Below are 22307 nucleotides of genomic sequence, written 5' to 3' on the forward strand. Positions count from 1 at the left end.
AGATGCAGCACCAGTACTTGCCTTTATAGTGTATCATGCATAGTACGGGGTTTCATTTTTTGTGTGTACATTTTGCTGTCTGTGATATTTTCCCTTTAAAAAAAAAATATGGCTTATTTCATGGGCTTCCCTAGTGGCTCAGTGGTAAAGAATCTGCCTGCAATTCAGGAAATGCGGATGTGATCCCTGGGTCAGGAAGATCCCCTGGAGAAGGAAATGACAACTCACTCCAGTATTCTTGCCTGGGAAATCCCATGGACAGAGGAGCCTGGTGGGCCACAGTCCATGGAGCTGCAATAGTTGGACATGATTTAGAGACTAAACAACAAAAACAACACTTACTCATGGTTAGTAATATATGGTTAAACATACAGAACCCATGATTTCCTGGAACCCAACATACTGTACATGGTATACTTTATTTACACAAGTATGTTATACTTCCACAAAACCATTGAAAATCATTTAAACGCTTTTACACTCACACAAATAAATGCATGTATACTGAAGTGAAGTGAAAGTCACTCAGTTGTGTCCCACTTTTTGTGACCCCATGAACTATACAGTCCATGGAGTTTTCCAGGCCAGAATACTGGAGTGAGTAGCCTTTCCCTTTTCTAAGGGATCTTAACAACCCAGATATAGAACCCAGGTCTCCCTCATTGCAGGCAGGTTCTTTACCATCTGAGCCATAAGGAAAGCCCAAGAATACTGGAGTGGGTAGCCTAGCCTTTCAACAGTGAAACTTCCTGACCCAGGAATTGAACTTGGGTCTCCTGCATTGCAGGTGGATACTTTACCAACTGAGCTATCAGGGAAATCCCATGTATACTGACAAATACTTTTTTTTCAATCACTATTAATACTTTATCTAGAATTATAGTAGGCATGACTGATCTTCGTATTTAAGCATTTTATTTTATTTTTTTCACTTCAAAGATTGATTTTTTGATTTTTGGCTGTGTTGGGTCTTTGTCACTGTGCAGGGGCTTTCTCGAGTTGCAGAGAGCAGGGGCTACTCTCTCATTGTGGTGCACGGGCTTCTCATTGCAGTGGCTTCTCTTGTTGTGGGGCACAGTCTCTAAAGCTCTGACTCAGTAGTTGTGGCACAAGGGTTTAGTGGCTCTGAGGCATGTGGGATCTTCCTGGAGCAGGGATTGGACCTGTGTCTCTTGGACTGGCAGGTGGATTCTCAACCACTGGGCCACCAGGAAAGCCCCTGACAGGTATTTTTTTTTTTTTTGACAGGTACTTTTTTACCCCATACATTTTTCAGGAAAAACTGGGTGTTACTCACTTTAAAATCTTGTATTTCAGCACAAACAGAGTACTATGATTCAGGCATCAAGAACATAGAGAAAATAAGATACTGATCCTGACTTGAAGTATCTACAACTCCAGTAGAAGAAACAGACACAAACCAAGACTGAGATCCCTATGTGATATGTGTGTTTCAAGAGGAAGAAGCCTCAGGGTGTTTGGAAATAGACAAGAAAGGTTTTGAGTAACCGACTTTTAAGTTCTGGTTTGTCAGATCAACAAGGGGAAGGAGAAAGGAAAGAGCATGAACCCAGAAGCTTAAGAGAACCCAGTATGCCCCAGACACAGCAAATAGCTCTGTGGGGCTGGAGCATAGTGGGTGTGAGGGAACAGCCTGAGATAAAATAGGAGGATTAGGCAGAAGTTGTAGAAAGTGGAGATTTTAAGCAGAGGAATTTTTCCCTTAAAAAGGTTTCTCAGGCTGCAGAGCTGTGGATGGATTGGAGAGCACGGAGATGAAAAGCTGTCAAACCAGTTAGGAGGCTTTTAGAGTAATCACTTGAGAAATGATGAGGTAAAGGGCAGCAGGGATGATGAAGGGCATGAATTAGAGACCTGGAAAAGTGATCCTTGGATATGGACAAGAGAGAGAATGGGAGTGAAATTAGCTTGCAGTTTCTAGTTTGGATGACTGGGGGAACAGTTATGCCATTAATTGAAGATGAAAATAAAAAGGCCTTAGGTCACTGGGAATTATCTTTTGACTCGTTTCACTAAACAGATTACCAACTCTGGCCAGGTTTTTTCCTGTAGTCTTCCCCAAATTTCTAATTATGCTCACAGTGATAACAAAGTCACCTTTCTAAAGAAGCAGAGGTTGATACATTTCTGCATTTGAAGCATTTGACGGACACCCGCATCCCCACCCCACGAGATTCCCAGGTGGTTCAGTGGTAAAGAATCGACCTGCCAATGTAGGCGACAAGGTTCAATTCTGGGTGAGGAAGATCCCCTGGAGGAGGAAATGGCAACCCACTCCAGTATTCTTGCCGAGAAAATCCCATGGACAGAGGAGTCTGGCGGGTTACAGTCCGTGGTCGCAGAGTATGACTCGATAGAGCACGTACACATTCCTTGCCCCAACCCCCCACCCGCAGCTACACACACTGCGGGCAGATCGAAATCTAAAATCGAAGCTTTTTAGTGCAACATTCAGGACTCCACGTGTTCAGGCTGGCCACAAACTAACTTCTTGCAGGTATCCATCTCATGTTAACTACCTTTCCTTTTCCCCACCCTATATATCTTCAGACTTAAACATTAATCTAATCTTTGTTCCTCTAACCTGCCAGGTGCTAGGTCGCTTCAGTCGTGTCTGACTCTTTCCGACTCTATGGACTGGCCCATGGGCTCCTCTGTCCATGGGATTCTTCTGGCAAAAATACTGGAGTGGGTTGCCATTTCCTCCTCCAGGGGATCTTTCCCACCCAGGGGTCGAAACTTCATCACTTATGTCTTCTTACATTGGCACATCCTGTCACTTTACACTTCTAAGCCTTAGCTCAGGTTATTTTCTCTATTTGAAGGCAGCGTTTATGTCAGCCTCTTCCTAACACCCATCCTCTTCTTTTTCTTCTGTGGTGCATAGACTTTTGTGTCTCAATCCTAACACTTTTGGCGTTCTGCTTGGTTTTATAGTTGTATCTTGCTCCCTTCTACTTTTTGCCTCAGTGACGTAAATCACACACACAGTATAGGCTGGAAACCTTGTGACAGACAGTCTAGAAAAATCAGGGAATCCGTGACATCACGCATGAAAAAAGAGTCTAGAGGAGTCACTCATTCCAGGGGGCTCCTTTCGATGGTCTAGAACAAACTTGTGACGAAAAGGGGGAACAAAATAATTTGCTGTTAGACGTCTTCTCTACACAGTTCCAAGATATTTTTACTGTTTACATCAAATAAAATATCTAATGCACTGTACTTTTAAAAAGCACTAAGGGATTTAGATTTACAGAGGAGGGATTTCCTGGTGACGGGTGTCCTCCTGAGGTCAACTGCACTGACCATCATGCAGTGTGTTTGGTAATGGATTAAAGACTCAGAGAAGGAAACACACACCAGCGGTGCGTCTGAGAGAGGAATTGGGCCTTGGCCAGGAGAGGCCTCCACCCCGCCCCGCGGCCACCCCGGCGACCGCCCCCAGCGGCCGCAACCTAGAGGCTCCAAGGGAACTCCCGCAAGTCTGCGCGCGCAATCCCGGGACAGGGGTCCGCGAGGCGCGCGCTATTGCCCTGGAAACCTCTGTGCGCGCACGCGCACAAGCGGGGCGTGAGAAGACCTTGCTAAGGGCTTAACAGCGGGAGGAGGGGTTTACCCTTCCCCTCGTCCGGCGCTGCCCAGAGGGTGGACGCGCGCGCCGCCCACCTCCCTCGGGAGGAGCGTCTCTTCCAGCACGCGCCCGGCTCGCGTTCTCCCCCACCCTCTACCCCTCCCCCTCCCGCACACTTGCTCTCCTCCCGCATTTGTGCGCCGGTGCAGCCGGCGGTGGGAGCATCCGGGCATTTCCGCAGCCGAGCGGCGAACCGGGCGTCGGCGGCGGCGGCGGCGGCCGAAGAGCTTCTATAGCTGGGACGACGCCGGGGGGAGACGAAGCGGGGACGAGGCCTTAAGCCAGAGCCGCAGCGGGGTGGGTCCCGAGAGAGGCGGAGCGGGAAGCTTTCTCGCGGCCGGAGCAGGGACGGGAGCAGGGCTCTTTGCGCTCCTCGCGCATTCGCCTCACCAGCTGGGTCTCCGGAGATGCATCTGCATCAGGTCCTTACCGGAGCTGTCAACCCTGGAGACAACTGCTACTCCGTGGGCAGCGTCGAGGATGTCCCTTTCACGGTGAGCGGTAATCCGGGAGTCTGAGGGGAAGAGGCCGCGGGCTCGACGCGGGGGCCGAAACACCTTGTCCCGAGCCCACGCCTCCTCGGTAGGCTGCGAAGTGTTGGGGGGCCCCGCCCGCGTCCTCTTTGCACCCCAGCTTAGGGGGCGGGCCGTGGGACTGTGAGTCCTGCGACTGCTGAAGGAAATTACCCGTCTGGGGGAAGGTTTAGGAATCCACCGTACTGTCCGTCCTCAGCAAGCGGGCCCCTGGGGGTGACTGGACTAGAAGGTTCCTCGCCTAGGATGGCCCCCCGGTCTGCGGTGGAGGAAGGTGAAACCACTGAAAGCCCAGAGCGTCCGTTTCGCACCTGCTCTTGGAGGCGCAGAGACTCGGTCTGTCTCGGCGCGTGGAGGCGATGCTGCACCTGGCTCCCCCTGCCCGCGGTGTTAGGGCAGCGAGGAGCCGCTGGAGCCGGTGGCTTTAAGCCCGACCCTCTGCCTCCTGATATGCAGAATCTTAATTCCCACACGAAAATGGAAAAATTAATTCTCTGCCCCCGAGAAATTTAGAATGGAATAATTAGAGTGACAAAGGCCTGGGGAGCTGTTATTTATCACGAGATCACGGTTTGGTAACCTCCCTAGATAATATTTTAATCCGTTTGCCAGGTAGGCTGGTTTGTTTATGAGATAAGGCAATGTTCAAATTTTATGACAGTGTTTTTGTTTGTGAGGTTAAAGTGTATGTAAACAGTAATGTGTTAGAACCTCTTAAAAATCTGGGTGAAACAGATATGTTTCTCAAGGAGCATGGCTGAATTAGTCCCTTTGAGAATGGGATGTTGTTAGTATAGCCAATTCAAACCAAGCCCTGGAGCTTCTTTTACCCGTAGAGAGACTCCGATGGATTCATGAGTTTTTTGTATTAAATTCGTCCTCTTCAGAACAAAATGTAGACGATGAGACCTTGACTAAATACACATTGTTATTAATAACCATTCTGCTTGGTAAAATTGGAAATAGTATAATGATGTGCTTTTAAGAAAAGGGAAACACTTTGTCTGTTTTCCAGAAGCATGTTTTTACAGCTGCAGAAATAAGAAAAGCTCCTGCAAAACTGCAGAATCATGTAGCACAGTGCATTCTGGAGCAGAAATTATCTATCATTGTGATGCATTAGAGATAACCCCATAATATTGCTTTTTGGGCACTTTAATTGTAAATGTAATCAACTTGGCTTTGTACCAGTTTAGAATGAACCATTAGAAAATATAATTTGCCTGACTGTATTGTTATACCTATCCGTGTCAGTGTTGTCATCTGTGTTTTGTGTACTGGTGACGTAAAAGATCCATATGGTGTTGAACTTGGGCTTTAGGTGTGTAGACAGTTTGGGGGATGTAGAAGATATTTCCTTCTCCCCTAGTTTTGTAGCTGGAGAGGAAGTTCACCAGGGTTAGAAGAGCAGGCTTTCTCCATCAAGAAACCAGTCTGGAATCTTGGCTTATGGGGTATCTCTGTACTATTATGGTGGTGGTAGTTTTTAGTTTATATCTAGAATAGAGCGGTATCTTATTGTGAGGCTGGTATATAGGGCTAAACAGGTTCAGGTGCAGTCAGGAAAAGCCAGTTAATGCTGCGCAGGTGTGGTTATGCTGTAGGCCGCCCATGACCAGGTCCTTGGAAATCATTTTCAAATCTTTTTCCTCCTCCCTCATTAGTCTGTTACCACGTCTAGCTGACTGTCTTCAGTGACTATCAGATTTACCCCCTTTCATGTCCTTAGCTTATTGTAGAACCTTATTTGTATTACTTAATATTAAGGATTTCAAAACTGGATTTTCTGACATCTCTGATCACTTCAGTTCATCCTCCACGCAACTGGTGTATAATAATCTTCAGATACCGTTTTATCCTTTTATTCTTGGCTCAATAATACTTAGTTGTTCCTGATAGCTGTATTGTGAAATTTAAACTTGTCAGATATTCTTCTGCTGTCTTTGACTTTATATTTGAGTGGGTACTCTTTATCTTGGCCTCTCTGCTACAGACATGCTAATCTTCTTACTCCAGCCTACATTTTTATGTAGACAAGAGAATCCTTTTTGTTTTCCCAAATAATGACTTACAGTTTACCTGGTTTAGGATGGCTGCCTGTGACACTGGGTCTTTTGGAATTTACACTCTTGTTGTATACCATCTCATTTTAATATCTTGGTTTTGAATGCACTGATCCAGCTATAATTTTGCCTTGAACTAGAAATGACCTTTTGGGCTCTGTGAAGAACAGAGTTGCTTGAAAAAAATGAGAACAAGCTGTTTTCAAGTACTTAGGAATCAGCTACCAGTTATTTCAATGCCAGTGATAGTACAGGGAAAAATGAAATTAAAAAAATTAAAAAATGAAATAAAAAAACCTCCTTTATGTTAGCTTGCCATTTCATTTGTACAGGAATCAGATGAAGCAGCTCTAGTTCTGAGTCAGGTGACTAAAAATGGGACCAGCCAGGGCTGTAATGGAAGTCTTGTGACTTCTCATCTGGTGGGCTTTTTTTCTGTAGTATGTCTCTTTCCTGTCAGAGTCCTTGCTCTGAAGGGTGTGTTTGTGTGGAAGGCCTAGACATGGCCAGTGTAGAAGGAAAAACCGTCTTGGAGCTAGCCAGTAGTAGTCTGAGGACCTTTTCAAAATTGGGCAGATCAATTATATCAGAGTCTACACACAAAGTTTTTGAAAAAGAGTTGTAAAAGAACTTTAATGTGTTCATGACATTGTAATTGAAATACAGTCATCTATTTATATTGCACCGTGTGTGGTGGCGGTGTTGTCAGGGCATGATCTCTGCTCTGTTGACATGGTGGTGCAGTTTGTAGTGGACAGTCCCAGTGATGAGTGTACTTTTAGTGCTGGCATGTGGGCTGTGATGCTTTTCACTTGTGTTTTGACAGTTTTTTTAAACACTCCATTGTAATTTTATAAATACACTTACATAAATGCCACCTTTAAATAGTTCTTTTCTCTTCAATATAAGTTCTGAGTTCTGGAAATATTGTTATCTTGCAATAAGTCAGGTCCCAGGTAGTTCAGGGTTGATCTTCTACCATGTATGAGCTTTGTTGTACTTTTATTATGCCATCAAGACATTTCCACCTACCTTCTTAGAGGTAGGTAGGTGGATGTTTAAGGATTAATGCAGCAGATAGTGTAAATTTCTCCTTATTTATGTTGTTTATTACTCTCTGAAAATAGTCTTTAGTTTATTAATTTTACTTTTCTGTAAGTCTAGTCAAGGCTATGGTTTTTCCAGTAGTCATGTATGGATGTGAGAGTTGGACTATAAAGAAAGCTGAGTGCAGAACTGATGCTTTTGAAGTGTGGTGTTAGAGAAGACTCTTGGACTGCACAGAGATCCAACCAGTCAATCTTAAAGGAAATCAGTCCTGAATATTCATTGGAAGGACTGATGTTGAAGCTGAAACTTCAAAACTTTGGCCACCTGATGCAAAAAGCTGACTCATTTGACCCTGATGTTGGGAAAGGTTGAAGGCGGGAGGAGAAGGGGACGACAGAGAATGAGATGGTTGGATAGCATCACCGACTCAATGGACATGAGTTTGAGTAAACTCTGGGAGTTGGTGATAGACAGGGAGGCCTGGCATGCTGCAGTCCATGGCGTTGCAAAGAGTCAAACACGACTGAGTGACTGAACTGAACTGAAACATTAGAATATTAATTAAAACAATGATGGTACATGATGATTATTAATATTAAAATATTTTTTCACTTAAGGGGTATAGGCTATATTTTCAGACATATAAGGGGTGTTGATGTTATTTACTCCATTCTAATATGAACTCAACACACTGAAGGATATTAACAAAAATTAGCCATTTCTAGCCTCAGGGAACTTATACTGGCAGAGATAAAAATGATGTACATAATTACGATATAAGGCAGATGAAAGCGATCACATGTAGTTGGGAAGATAAGAAAAGATTTCTTGGAAGATTGATACTTAGAAAGACAGAGAGTGGTATTAGGTGTTTCTGGATGGCAAGAACAACAAATGCAGGGCACGGGACATGGGTTCAGTCCTTGGCCCAGACAGATCCCACATGCTACGTGTAACTAAGTCCGTGTGCCACAACTACTGAGCCCATGCACCTAGAACCCACAGGCCACAGCTGCCCAGCCCATGCTCACAACTACTGGAGAAAGCGTGCGGGCAGCAACAAAGACCCGGAGCAGCAAAGTCAAGGAGTGGTACGATATAAAGGACATACTTGTTTAGTTGCTCAGTTGTGTCTGACTCTTTTGCAACACCATGGATTGTAGCCTGCCGGGCTCCTTTGCCCCTGGGATTTCCCAGGCAAGAATTCTGGAGTGGGTGGCCATTTCCTCCTCAAGGAGATCTTTCCCAACCCAGGGATTGAACCCGTGTCTCCTGCCTTGGCAGGCGGATTCTTTACCCCGGAACCACCTGGGAAGCCCAAAGGATGCATTACTGGGTGACTGTTCTTTCACAAAAGTGGTTAAAAACAAACACAGGACTTAAAAAAGCAAAACAAGACTTCTTTATTAGATAGCAAATTCAGTTAGAATTTTGAGAAATAGGATTCGTAAACATTACCTGGGGCTTTTTAACTTTCTTTGCTGCTCTGGGTCTTTGTTGCTGCCTGCATGCTTTCTCTAGTTGTGGTGAGCATGGGCTTCTTTTCTAGAGTGTGAGGGCTTCAGTGGTTGAGGCTCATGGGTTCCAGGTGCCTGGGCTCAGTAGATGTGGTACTTGGCTTAATTGCCCCACAGCAAGTGCCATCTTCCTGGGTCAGGGATTGAACCCATGTCCTGTGCATTGGCAGGCAGATTCTTAACCACTGGACCACCAGGGAAGTCCTTTACCTATAGCTTTTTGGGAAAATGTATTTTCTGACATTCCTGACTTTTATTATTATTTTTTCTAGTAATGAAATGAATGGAAAAAAACCCTTTATTTAAAAGTTAGAAGATAATATTATGATTTTTTTGACATTTAGATATATTTTAATTCTACTGTAGCATAATAGTATTCTAGTCCCAGAATTACAGCAGCACTAAACTTTGAAAATAATCAGCTTGTTTATGCATTTAACAGATATTTGTTGAGCACATGGATGTGTGTGGCTCTGTGGAGATTTTAAAAAACAGAACAGAACATAGTCCTGATTTCAGGGAGTTTATTAAAAAGTGCAAGAACCTGGTAATCTACTAGGGGAATTAAGACATATACTTCACCACAGCAGGCCAGCTGTGTGGTATTGTGAGGTATTTAAATTCTTGGAGGAATTCAGAGGAAAAAGAGATCACTTTTGGCCGGGGAAACTGGGGAGTTGGACAGAAAAACTGCTGCTATCCTGACTGGTTATCAACAGGTATTAAGGACTTTACCTATGCTGAGAATAAAGGAAAGACAGAAGTCAAGAATTTAGAGTGGACTTGTTTTCCAGGAGAAATTGGCCCATTTATTCTGGGAGAGTAGCTTCTTGTGTATTTAAATTGATACATTTTAGAGTTTGTAGCCTTGTATTCATTGTTAGCCTTTAGGTTAATAGGAGGTTCTGTAAGTTTTTTACGTATGTCCCTGTGTAGATTGTTAATTAGCCTCCCTTTTAGAGAAGACTCTTGGCAGCTACCCTGAAACTCTGGTACAGCCCCCACTAGTGCCTCCCTAGAAATGGGAGGTCAGAGACCAGCTACTCATAGGACCCTTGGTTAAGTCACTGAACCTTTTTTAGGTTTATCATCTGTAGAGTGAGGTTCTTAAATTAGGTTCTCTTTAAGTATTCAGACCTTGGATGGCATTATATGGACCTCTCTAGGAGAAAATGGAACCAGAAACATAAAGTAACTGTGGTGAGGTTGTGGGTCTGGAGTCTGTGTACACTGCCCGTCCACTTGTATGTATGTACTAGACTGTTGGTCACACTTCACAGTCAGGGAACCTGGACCTCCATTCTGGCTCAGAGATTAAGCCGTACAGAGCCTTTGTGAAGTAGTGGGTCTTCTTTGGGCTCACAGTTGAGAAGGAGGCTCTTGTTTATGATTGTATTCTCAGTATCTGGTCCTTGGTACTGTCAGAGTGCAGTATGGAGTGGGTGGGAGATGGGGCCAGGGTGATGGTGTTCAGGGTCTCTATCCCGTTAGATAGATTTACTCCTTTACTTTCTGTTCTTAGCTTTTTGGGTATTTAAAAGATGACTTTAGAAATTATCTTAAAAGATGATATAAATGAACTTATTTACAAAACAGAAATAGATTCATATAAAAAACAAACTTGGTTATCAAAGGGGATGTGGGGTGGGGGAGAAAAATGAGTTTGGGTTAACATATACACACTACTATATATAAAATAGGTGAACTACAAGGGCCTACTGTATAACACAGGGAACTATACTCAACATCTTAGAATAACCTACAAGGGAAAAGAGTCTGAAAAGGAATGCATACATGTGTATACCTGAGTCATGTGCTGTACATTTGAAACTAACATAGCATTGTAAATATGTAAATACTTCAATAAAAAGATTTTAACATCTTTTTAAACTTGGATCTTGAGACACTTAGAACAAATTAGTTTCAATATTTAATCATCAAAAAGAGTATAGGATGTTGGGTTACAACCTCAAAGGTGCAGTGGAAAAACAAGTCATGCCTGACCAATTTAATTTCCTTCTATGATAGAATGCAAAGCAGTTTAAAAGGGGATACTAATAGAGAATATCTGTAATTTAGATTCAGTAAGGGTCTTCTAACTTGTGGCTTATCTTTTAAACAAGTTTGGAAACCAAATATTTTAATATTATGAGAAGTTTCAGGGTTTTCAATCTTTTTGAGTTTGTAGAATCCTTTTTCATTGTGTTTTTGCTCTGGAATGCTAATTCATGATATATTAGGACCTGTTATTGAGGAAGCAGGTGCAGGCTACACAGGTGGTGTGACTATAGCCCACGTAACCCAGGCACTTGATACATAACACAGGAAACCAATCGACTGTGCTTTTATTCTCAATCTGTCTCATGTTATGATGGCTAAGGGCTCCTTTAATGCTCCCCTTTCCCTCCATCCTAAACACACAAAAAATATGGTTAGCGTACATCTTTTTGATGGAGAAGTCACTCAGTATAAAGGGGTCACTGGATAGAACCAGGCTCCTTTAAACATAGTACATGATAATTTGGTGTGGTGATTTGAAAGGCATAAATGACATCCTCTTAGATTATCATTGGATATATGTTCCTTTAGGGGTATTCCTTTAAAAATTGGACTCTTTCAGGAATAATAATTTAATTTATACTAAGTCATGTTTTCTTCTGTGGTTTTAGAAGAAACCTAGGAAACGGGAGACTATTTGGGGATTATCCAAGGGGGCATAGAGAGACCCCCCCCCGGCCAAAAAAAAAAAAAAGTTTTGGCTCAGTCTGAATTCAGAGACACAGATAGCTTACATGGTAGCTACAGTTCAATAATAAGGCTGATATTTATAAGGCTGATATTTTTCTAGGAGTAATGACTTTGGTTTTGTGATATGCCAGCAGCCTCCTCAAGTTTTCTCTGGCCTTGACTATGTCTCTACTTAAGAGGATCTAATCAGAAGGAGATATTCAAATTATTATCATGTACTCTAACCATAGCATTGGAGAAGGCAGTGGCACCCCACTCCAGTACTCTTGCCTGGAAAATCCCATGGATGGAGGAGCCTGGTAGGCTGCAGTCCATGGGGTCGCTAAGAGTCGGACACAACTGAGCGGCTTCACTTTCACTTTTCACTTTCATGCATTGGAGAAGGAAATGGCAACCTACTTCAGTATTCTTGCCTGGAGAATCCCAAGGAAGGGGAGCCTGGTGGGCTTCTGTCTGTGGGGTCGCATGGAGTCGGACACAACTGAAGCAGCTTAGCTTAGCAGCAACCATAGCATCTTTTATATGGATAAATTGTCAGTGTTTCCAGCAAAAGCCAGTTCCTCTCTTGGTACCGATGATCTTAAATTGGAAGTCATTTTACCCCACGTAAGGCATTTGGCAGTATCTGGAGATGGGTTGTTGATAAGGTTGTGGGGGAAGGACTATCATCTAGTGGGAGGATGCCAGAGATCCTGATCAATATCCTTTGATATGCATGACAGCCCCCCCTCCCACCATGAAGAATTAGCCTAAATTGTCAATGCTGCTGCCATTATGAGAAACCCTGGTTAATATCCTAGGTCCCATCTCCTCTTATCTACTCAAGGGTATTGCTTTAACAGTTTTTCTTTTTGCTGTCCTATAAAATTGCTTTTTATTCTTCTTTGAAATAGTTTCTTCATTTTCCTCTCCTGGTTTTCTTTTACTTCCCTTAAGTACTTCTCAGCCTGATTCCAGATTGCTGTAACTAGCTGTTTCTTTAATATCTCCCTCTCGAGTGTAATAGCTATCTGATAATATTCTCCTCCTTCAGCCTTCTCTAAATCAGTAAATGACTACCTTATCTTTTTTCCTCCCTCAGTTCCCTTGGAATCTTTTCTTTCATTTCCACTCCAGACCTAATGTTGCCAATTTCTGTTGGCTATTCTTCAAAATGTATCCAGAATCTGCCCACTTGTCACCTGTGCTGCTCCCACCCTGGTCCAGGACACCATCATCTTTTTCCACAATTACGGCAATAGGTTCTTAATGGGTCTCCCTACCTGGTCTGCTTTTAGTTTTATCCTTCTTCAGTTTATTTTCAATACAATAGTTGGAATGATCCTATTACTGTATAAATCAGATCTTGTTAGTTTCTTGTTCAAAATTTTCAAATGACTTTTTTTTTTCCCCCAGAGAAAAGACCCTAGTGCCTTCAATGCCCTTTATTACTATTTCTTTAAGCACCTAGAACAAAAACTGTTGGGTATAAAAAAGTACCCAATAAGTTAATAGATGAAAAAGGACACCTTAGTATAATATGAAACATTCTTAAGTAAACATGACCACTTTTATAAGATTATTTTATAATACTTTTGATATAGGTCAATGGCAGTTAGGCCATATTTATATAAATGAGTTATAGAATGGGGGCAGGGAAAGCTCAGAGAATACAGTCCAGGTATAAAGCTTCATTGATCTGGTTTAATCTGTGTGCGTGCATGTGTGCTCAGTTGTGTCTGACTTTGTGATACTGTGTACTGTAGCCTGCCAGGGTCCTCTGTCTGTGGGATTTCCTAGGCAAGAATAGTGAAGTGGGTTGCCATTCCTTGCTCTAGGGGATCTTCCCAACCCAGGGATCAAACACGCATCTCTTGCATCTCCTGCATTGGCAGGCAGATTTTTTACCCCTGAGCCACCTGGGAAGCTCCTGGTTTAATCTAAGGATGCATATTAATATATTAAGAAGAATTGACGGAGAAGGCAATGGCACCCCACTCCAGTACTCTTGCCTGAAAAATTCCATGGATGGAGGAGCCTGGTAGGCTGCAGTCCATGGGGTCACAAAGAGTCGGACACGACTGAATGACTTCGCTTTCACTTTTCACTTTCATGTGTTGGAGAAGGAAATGGCAACCCACTCCAGTGTTCTTGCCTGGAGAATCCCAGGGACGGGGAGCCTGGTGGGCTGCCGTCTCTGGGGTCGCACAGAGTCGTACACGACTGAAGCGACTTAGCAGCAGCAAAGAATTATGATGTTGATCTTTCTTTTTCCACATGGTTTATTTGCCATCTGTATGTCTTCTTGGTAAAATATCTGTTTATATCTTTCACCTATTTTTCTTTTCATTAACAAATAAATAGCTCCTTTTTATCCTCAAAAAAAAAAAAAAGAATTGACAGATTTTATGCCTACTAAGCAGTTCTAAATTTTTCACAGTTGTGTTTTTAAATGACTCTAATACTATTAGCAAGGTGAAAAGACAGCCTTCAGAATGGGAGAGAATAATAGCAAATGAAGCAACTGACAAACAACTAATCTCAAAAATATACAAGCAACTCCTACAGCTCAACTCCAGAAAAATAAATGACCCAATCAAAAAATGGGCCAAAGAACTAAACAGACATTTCTCCAAAGAAGACATACAGATGGCTAACAAACACATGAAAAGATGCTCAACATCACTCATTATCAGAGAAATGCAAATCAAAACCACTATGAGGTACCATTTCACGCCAGTCAGAATGGCTGCGATCCAAAAGTCTACAAGTAATAAATGCTGGAGAGGGTGTGGAGAAAAGGGAACCCTCTTACACTGTTGGTGGGAATGCAAACTAGTACAGCCACTATGAAGAACAGTGTGGAGATTCCTTAAAAAACTGGAAATAGAACTGCCTTATGATCCAGCAATTCCACTGCTGGGCATACACACTGAGAAAACCAGAAGTGAAAGAGACACGTGTACCCCAATGTTCATTGCAGCACTGTTAATAGCCAGGACATGGAAGCAACCTAGATGTCCATCAGCAGATGAATGGATAAGAAAGCAGTGGTACATATACACAATGGAGTATTACTCAGCCATTAAAAAGAATACATTTGAATCAGTTCTAATGAGGTGGATGAAACTAGAGCCTATTATACAGAGTGAAGTAAGCCAGAAAGAAAAACACCAATACAGTATACTAATGCATATATATGGAGTTTAGAAAGATGGTAACAATAACCCTGCGTATGAGACAGCAAAAGACACACTGATGTATAGAACAGTCTTATGGACTCTGTGGGAGAGGGAGAGGGTGGGAAGATTTGGGAGAATGGCATTGAAACATGTATAATATCATGTATGAAACGAGTTGCCAGTCCAGGTTCATGCACGATACTGGATGCTTGGGGCTAGTGCACTGGGACGACCCAGAGGGATGGTATGGGGAGGGAGCAGGGTGGAGGGTTCAGGATGGGGAACACATGTATGCCTGTGGCGGATTCATTTTGATATTTGGCAAAACGAATACAATTTTGTAAAGTTTAAAAATAAAATAAAATTAAAAAAAAAAATTAGAGATTAACCTGATACCTGGACTGTAGGGATTCTGTATTTTAAGTTACAGGTTTTAAAAAATAGCTGAGGTGGGGTGGGGCCTGAAATTGAAAATTGAGTCCAACAAAGACTTGATTGAGGTGGTTGCCCCATGTGGTGGTAAACTGAACTCAGCTAAAGCAGTATTCCTGATTAGAAACAAGATTTTCTTTAGAAAGTAATTTTAAGAATGTTGGGAATTCCCTGGCGGTCCAGTGGTTAGGACTCCATGCTTTCACCTGGTTGGGGAAAGCCTTGGGGAACTGCCAAAAAAAGAAAAAAGAATGTGCTAATAAATACACTCCTGGAACATTTAAACATGACTATCATTTTATGCTGAAAAAATTTTATATAATCCAAAGCCCAGGTTGGCCATTAAAACCAAAAGCAAACAAAAATCATTAAGAATTCGATTTTTTGTTTTAATATTATTAATATGGTATTTAGTGTTAAAAACTCAACAGTGCAAACAATGATGAAATATAGAAAGTGGAAAGGAGAGTTTCCTTTTCCCAGGAGAATTTTGTTTAGCCTAACTTCCTGGTTATCTTTGATTGAAAAAATATTTGAGTGCTTAAGCATTGTGCATACCCTCTAAGGCAAACCAGTTATTAAAAATACACTGTTGTATACTGTTGGTGTGTATTGTTATAAGCTGTAAACTAGTAAAATTGCTAAAGTAGTTGAACAGTAGCTCTTCTTTCTGGCAATATTTAATAGTGCTCGTTGTATGTGGTTGATATATAGAAACAATTTTTTTTGAAATGAAAGGATTAATATTCATCTTGTATGTTAAAGTGGTATATGAAATGAAATGTTTTACGATTTAGATCTGGTATAGGAATTTTGAATCTTAGAATTAAAGAATTTAGTCAAAGCCACACAGCAAAACCTGTGGTAGGATTAAAACTGGAACCAGTAAGCAGATGGGATCTAATTAAACTTAAAAGCTGTTGCATAGCAAAGGAAATCATTCACAAAGGGAAAAGACATCCTGTGTAATGGAAAGTATTTGCAAATTGTGTGACTGACAAAGGATTAATGTCCAAAATATATAGGTTAAAAAAAATAAAAAACAACCCAATAAAAAAATGAGCAGAAGACCTGGGTAGATGTTTTTTGTTTTTGTTTTTCCCAAAGAAGACATACCTCCAGAGAAGGCTAATAGGCACATAATTATCAATGCTGAGCATTTTTTTTTTTTAATCAGAGAACTGCAAATTAGAACAGCAGTGAAGTATCATCCCATACCTATCAGAATGGCTGTCATCAAAAAGTCTACAAATAGTGAATGTTGGAGAGGATGTAGAAAAAAAGAAACCCTTGTACACTCTTAGTGGAAATGTAATGATGGTGTGGGTACTCCGGAAAACAGTCTGGAAGTTCTTCAGAAAACTAAAACTATCATATAGTTCCATGCCTGAGTATATATCCAGAAAAAATGAAAACACTAAATTGAAAAGACAACTTCACCCCAATGTTTGTTTATATTATAGCTGGGATATGGAAGCAACCTAAATGTCTATCAGTAGACAAATGGATAAAGAAGACGTGGGGTATGTGTGTTTGTATTTATATATACACATATACATACGCAATAAAATAGTATTCAGCCATAAAAAAGAATGAAATTCCACCATCTGCAGCAGTGTGGATGAACCCATGAATATTATGCTTAGGGTTGTTGATGTTTAGTTGCCAGTTGTGTTCCACTCTTTTGTGATGCCGTGGGCTGTAGCCTGCCAGTCTCCTCTGTCTACAGGATTTCCCAGGCAAGAATACTGGAGTGGGTTGCCATTTCCTTCTCCAGGGGATTTTCCTGACCCAGAGATAGAACCCATGTCTCCTGCTTGGCAGGTGGATTCTTTACCACTGAGCCACCTGGGAAGCCCCGTGTTTAGTGAAGTGAGTCAGGTAGAGACAAACACTTCATGATGTTACTTACATGTGGAATCTAAAAACTAATATAAACAAATGATATGCAAAAATGAAAACAGAAGTGGACTCAGATATAGAAAATAAACTAGTAGTTACCAAAGGGGAGGGGTAAGGGAGGAGGGGCAAATTAGGAAAACGGGATTAAGAAACACAGAGTACTATATATATTGGGCCACCCAGAAAGTTTGTTTGGGTTGTTCCATAATCCAAATGAACTTTTTGGGCAACCCAATAGAATAGGTAAGCAGCAGGGATATATTGTAAAGCACAGGGAATTATAGCTATTTTTATCTTATAATAATTTTTAATGTAGTGTAATCTATAAAAATATTTTTATATTTGCTGAAGAGACTCTTGTCCATTGTGTATTCTTGCCTCCTTTGTTAATTAGTTGGTGGGAGGTGTGTCAGTTTATCTCTGGGCCCTCTATGTTGTTTCATTGATGTATATGGCTGTTTCTGTGCCAGTACCACAGTGTTTGACTACTGTAGCTCTATGGTATTGTCTGAAGTCTGGGAGGATTCAAATTATGTTTCTTCTTGATTCAGTTTTGGCAGGCTATATGTTTCTAGAAACTTGTCCATTTCTTCTTGGTTGTACATTTTTTTTGGCATTTAGCCTTTAATATTTTCTTATGGTATTTTGTATTTCTGTGATTTTGGTTGCTGTTTCTCCTCTTGCATTTTTTATTTTGTTTATTTGGCTCCTCTCTCTTTTCTTCTTGGTAAGCCTGGCCAGAGGTCTATTTTTGTTTATCTTTTCAGAAAATCAGATCTTGGTATTATTGACTTTTTAAAAAATCTCTTTTATTTCCTCTCTGATTTTTATTATTTCCTCCCTTCTATTGACTTTAAGTTTTGTGTTTCATTCTTGAAAGACATTTTTGCTAGGTTGAGGATGGCAATATTTTCTTTTTAGCGTCTTGAAGATGTCATCCTTTGTCTTCTGGCCTCCACTGTTTGTGTTGAGAAGTTAGCTGCCAGCCTGTTGCTCCTTTGGAAGCTGTATTTTTGCTTTTTTTCCCTCTAACTGCTTCTAAGATTTTTCTTGTCTTTCTGGAGTTTAACTGTGTTGTGTCTAAGTGTGCCTTTTTTTTTTTTTTTAATCTTCTTTGGGACTTTTGAGATTTTTGAACCTCTGAGTTGATGTGTTTCATCAAATCTGGAAATTTTTCGACTAATAGCTCATTGAATATTGTCTCTGCCCCATTGCCCTCATGAGACTAACACATTAAACATACATTAGACTTTTAGTTCTATGTCTAAAACTATCTCTACTGTATTTTCATTGTTTTCAGAAATCGTTTTTTTCTAAATCCCTTTGCTAATCCTATCTTAAGTAATATCTAATTTGCTCTATTGTACTTACTGCACTGGCTAGTCCTAGATTTTGTTTTATGTATGTGTATTATAGGATTGAAAAAAATGGTCCTTTTTTGCTGAAAGTTTTTATCATGAAGACATCTTGAATATCGTCAATTTTTCTTCATTGATATGGTCATGTGATGCTTTCTTTAAGCTATTAGTGTGATAAGTTACATTGTGATATTTTGCAAAATGAATTAGCCTTGTATTGCTGGTATAAATCCCACTTGGTTATGGTGTGTATTATGTTTTTTATATAGGACTGGATTTGATTTGCTAATATTCTGTTGAGTGCTTTTGCATCTGTGTTCATCTTGAACATACCCATTGTCTTTTCCCCTCATATTGTTCTTGTTTAGTTTTGGTATCATTGTAATGCTGGTTTTGTAAAATAAGTTTGTAAGTGTTTCTTCCTTTTCTATTTTCTACCAGGGATCAGGTAGAATTGATATCATTCTGTAAGTTCTTTAACAGTTAAAGAACTATTAAGGTAATTAATTCATCTGGGGTGTGTTTTTGTAGTTTCTCATTTTGGAGGAATTAGTCTTTTTCTTCTGTTTCACTGTTAGATTTATGTGTGTGGAGTTGTTTACAGTATCTTATCTTTTTATTATTTGCAAGATTAGTACTGATATTCTTTCTTTTCTTGATATTTGTAACTTGTGTCTTCTTTTCTGTGTATACTTCTAGAGGTTTATAAGTTTAATTGAACTTTTTCAAAGAACTGTATTTTAAAAAATAATTTATTTTAAATTGAAGGATAATTGCTTTACAATATTGTGTTGATTTCTGTCATACATCAGCATGAATCAACATAGGTATCATATATCCCCTCCTCCTCGAATCTCCCTCCCTCTTCCTACCCCATCCCTCTGGGTTGTCAGAGAGCCTCATCTGAGTTCCCTGAATCATACAGCGAGTTCCTGTTGACCGTCTGTTTTCCATATGGTACTGTATGTGTTTCTGTGCTGTCTTCTCCATTTGTCCCCCTGGCCCTGTGTCCACAAGTCTGTTCTCTATGTCTGCATCTCCATTGCTGCCCTGCAAATAAGTTCATCAGTACTGTCTTTCTAGATTACATAGATATGCATTAAAATACGATATTTGTTTTTCTCTTTCTAACTTACTTCACTCTATATAATAGGCTCAAGGTTCATCCTCTCATTAGCACTGACTGAAATGCATTCATTTTTATGGCTGAGTAATATTACATTGTATGTATATACCACAGCTTCTTTATCCAGTCATCTGTTGATGGACATCTGGGTTGCTTCTGTGTCCTGGCTATTGTAAATAGTGCTGCAGTGAACATTGGGGAACGTGTGTCTTTTTCAATTATGGTTTTCTTAGGGTATATGCCCAGTAGTGGGATTGTTGGGTCATCAGTTCAGTTCAGTCGCTCAGTCATGCCCAACTCTTTGCGACCCCATGAATCGCAGCACGCCAGGCCTCCCTGTCCATCACCAACTCCCGGAGTTCACTCAGACTCACGTCCATCGAGTCAGTGATGCCATCCAGACATCTCATCCTCTGTCATCCCCTTCTCCTCCTGCCCCCAATCCTCCTAGCATCAGAGTCTTTTCTAAGGAGTCAACTCTTCGCTTGAGGTGGCCAAAGTACTGGAGTTTCAGCTTTAGCATCATTCCTTCCAAAGAAATCCCAGGGCTGATCTCCTTCAGAATGGACTGGTTGGATCTCCTTGCAGTCCAAGGGACTCTCAAGAGTCTTCTCCATCACCACAGTTCAAAAGCATCAATTCTTTGGCGTGCAGCCTTCTTCACAGTCCAACTCTCACATCCATACATGACCACAGGAAATACCATAGCCTTGACTAGATGAACCTTTGTTGGCAAAGTAATGTCTCTGCTTTTGAATATGCTATCTAGGTTGGTCATAACTTTCCTTCCAAGGAGTACACGTCTTTTAATTTCATGGCTGCAGTCACCATCTGCAGTGATTTTGGAGCCCAGAAAAATAAAGTCTGACACTGTTTCCACTGTTTCCCCATCTATTTCCCAAGAAGTGATGGGACCGGATGCCATGATCTTCGTTTTCTGAATGTTGAGCTTTAAGCCAACTTTTCCACTCTCCACTTTCACTTTCATCAAGAGGCTTTTGAGTTCCTCTTCACTTTCTGCCATAAGGGTGGTGTCATCTGCATATCTGAGGTTATTGATATTTCTCCCGGCAATCTTGATTCCAGCTTGTGCTTCTTCCAGTCCAGCGTTTCTCATGATGTACTCTGCATGTAAGTTAAAAAAGCAGGGTGACAATATACAGCCTTGACGTACTCCTTTTCCTATTTGGAACCAGTCTGTTGTTCCATGTCCAGTTCTAACTATTGCTTCCTGACCTGCATACAAATTTCTCAAGAGGCAGATCAGGTGGTCTGGTATTCCCATCTCTTTCAGAATTTTCCACAGTTTATTGTGATCCACACAGTCAAAGGCTTTGGCATAGTCAATAAAGCAGAAATAGATGTTTTTCTGGAATTCTCTTGCTTTTTCTATGATCCAGCAGATGTTGGCAATTTGATCTCTGGTTTGGGGAACCAGTGTTATTCCTAGTTTTTTAAGGAATCTACATAATGTTCTGTTCTCCATAATGTTTGTAGTGACTGTATCAATATGCATTCCCACCAACAGTGTAATAGGGTTCCCCTTTCTCCACACCCTCTCCAGCATTTATTGTTTGTAGATTTTTTTTCTCTTTTTTTGATAATGGCCATTCTGACAAGGTGTGAGGTGATAGCTCATTGTAGTTTTGATTTGCATTTCTCTAATGAGCGAGGTTGAGCATCTTTTCATGTGTTTATTAGCCATCTGTATGTCTTCTTTGGAGAAATGTCTGTTTGGGTCTTTTGCCCACTTTTGGATTTGATTGTTTTTCTGGCGTTGAGTTGTAAGAGCTGCTTGTATATTTTTGGAAATTAATCCTTTGTCAGTTGTTTCATTTGCTTTTATTTTCTCCTATTCTGAGGGTTGTCTGTTCACCTTGTTTATAATTTCCTTTGCTGTGCAAAAGCTTTTAAGTTTAATTAGGTTCCACTTCTTTATTTTTGATTTTATTTCATTACACTAGGAGGTGGGTCATAGAGGATCTTGCTGTGATTTATGTCATGGAGTGTTCTGCCTACGTTGTCCTCTAAGACTTTTATGTAGTTTTGGTCTTACATTTAGGTCTTTAATCCATTTTTACTTGATCTTTGTGTATTGTATTAGGAAGTGTTTTAATTTCATTCTTTTACACGTAGCTGTCCAGTTTTCCCAGCATTTCTTATTGAAGATACTGTTTTCTTCCCATTGTATATTCTTGCCTCCTTTGTCAAACATAAGGTGCCCATAGGTGTGTGGGTTTCTTGCTTGGCTTTCTATCTTGTATCATTGGTCTATATTTCTGTTTTCATACTAGTACCATACTGTCTTGATGACTGTAGCTTTGTAATATAGTCTGAAGACAGGAAGGTTGATTCCTCCAGCTCCATTCTTCTTTCTCAAGATTGCTTTGACTATATGGGGTCTTTTGTATTTACAAGTTGTGAAATTTTTGCTTCTAGTTCTGTGAAAAGTAACACTGGTAATTTGATAGGGATTGCATTGAATCTGTAGATTGCATTTGGTAGTATAGCCATTTTCACAATATTGATTCTTCCAACCCAGGAACATGGACTATCTCTCTATCTCTTTATGTTGTCTTTGATTTCTTTAATCAGTGTCTTACAGTTTTCTGTATGCAGCTCTTTTTGTCTCCTTAGGTAGATTTATTCCTAGGCATTTTATTCTTTTTGTTGCAGTAGTAAATGGGATTGAGTCCTTAATTTCTCTTTCTGATTTTTTGTTGTTAATGTGTAGGATGCAAGTGATTTCTTTGTACTGATTTTGA

The 22307-nt window shown here is 40.8% G+C and overlaps 1 protein-coding gene across 4 annotated transcripts in view; it reads left to right on the forward strand.

Moving 5' to 3' along the window:
• The first annotated feature begins 3239 nt into the window (after positions 1-3239).
• DMXL2 (Dmx like 2) overlaps positions 3240-22307 on the forward strand; it is a 166995-nt gene continuing 147927 nt past the window's right edge. Inside the window, exon 1 of one of the 4 annotated variants that reach the window (XM_027554014.1) lies at positions 3240-4146. In XM_027554014.1, coding sequence (XP_027409815.1) covers positions 4060-4146 — 87 coding nt within the window. In that variant the 5' untranslated portion in view covers positions 3240-4059. The remainder of the gene's footprint in view (positions 4147-22307) is intronic. The other 3 variants (XM_027554013.1, XM_027554011.1, XM_027554012.1) reach the window with 3 other exon arrangements.

The sequence above is a fragment of the Bos indicus x Bos taurus genome, chromosome 10 (assembly GCF_003369695.1).
Source record: "Bos indicus x Bos taurus breed Angus x Brahman F1 hybrid chromosome 10, Bos_hybrid_MaternalHap_v2.0, whole genome shotgun sequence".
NCBI classification, from domain to species: Eukaryota; Metazoa; Chordata; class Mammalia; order Artiodactyla; family Bovidae; genus Bos; species Bos indicus x Bos taurus.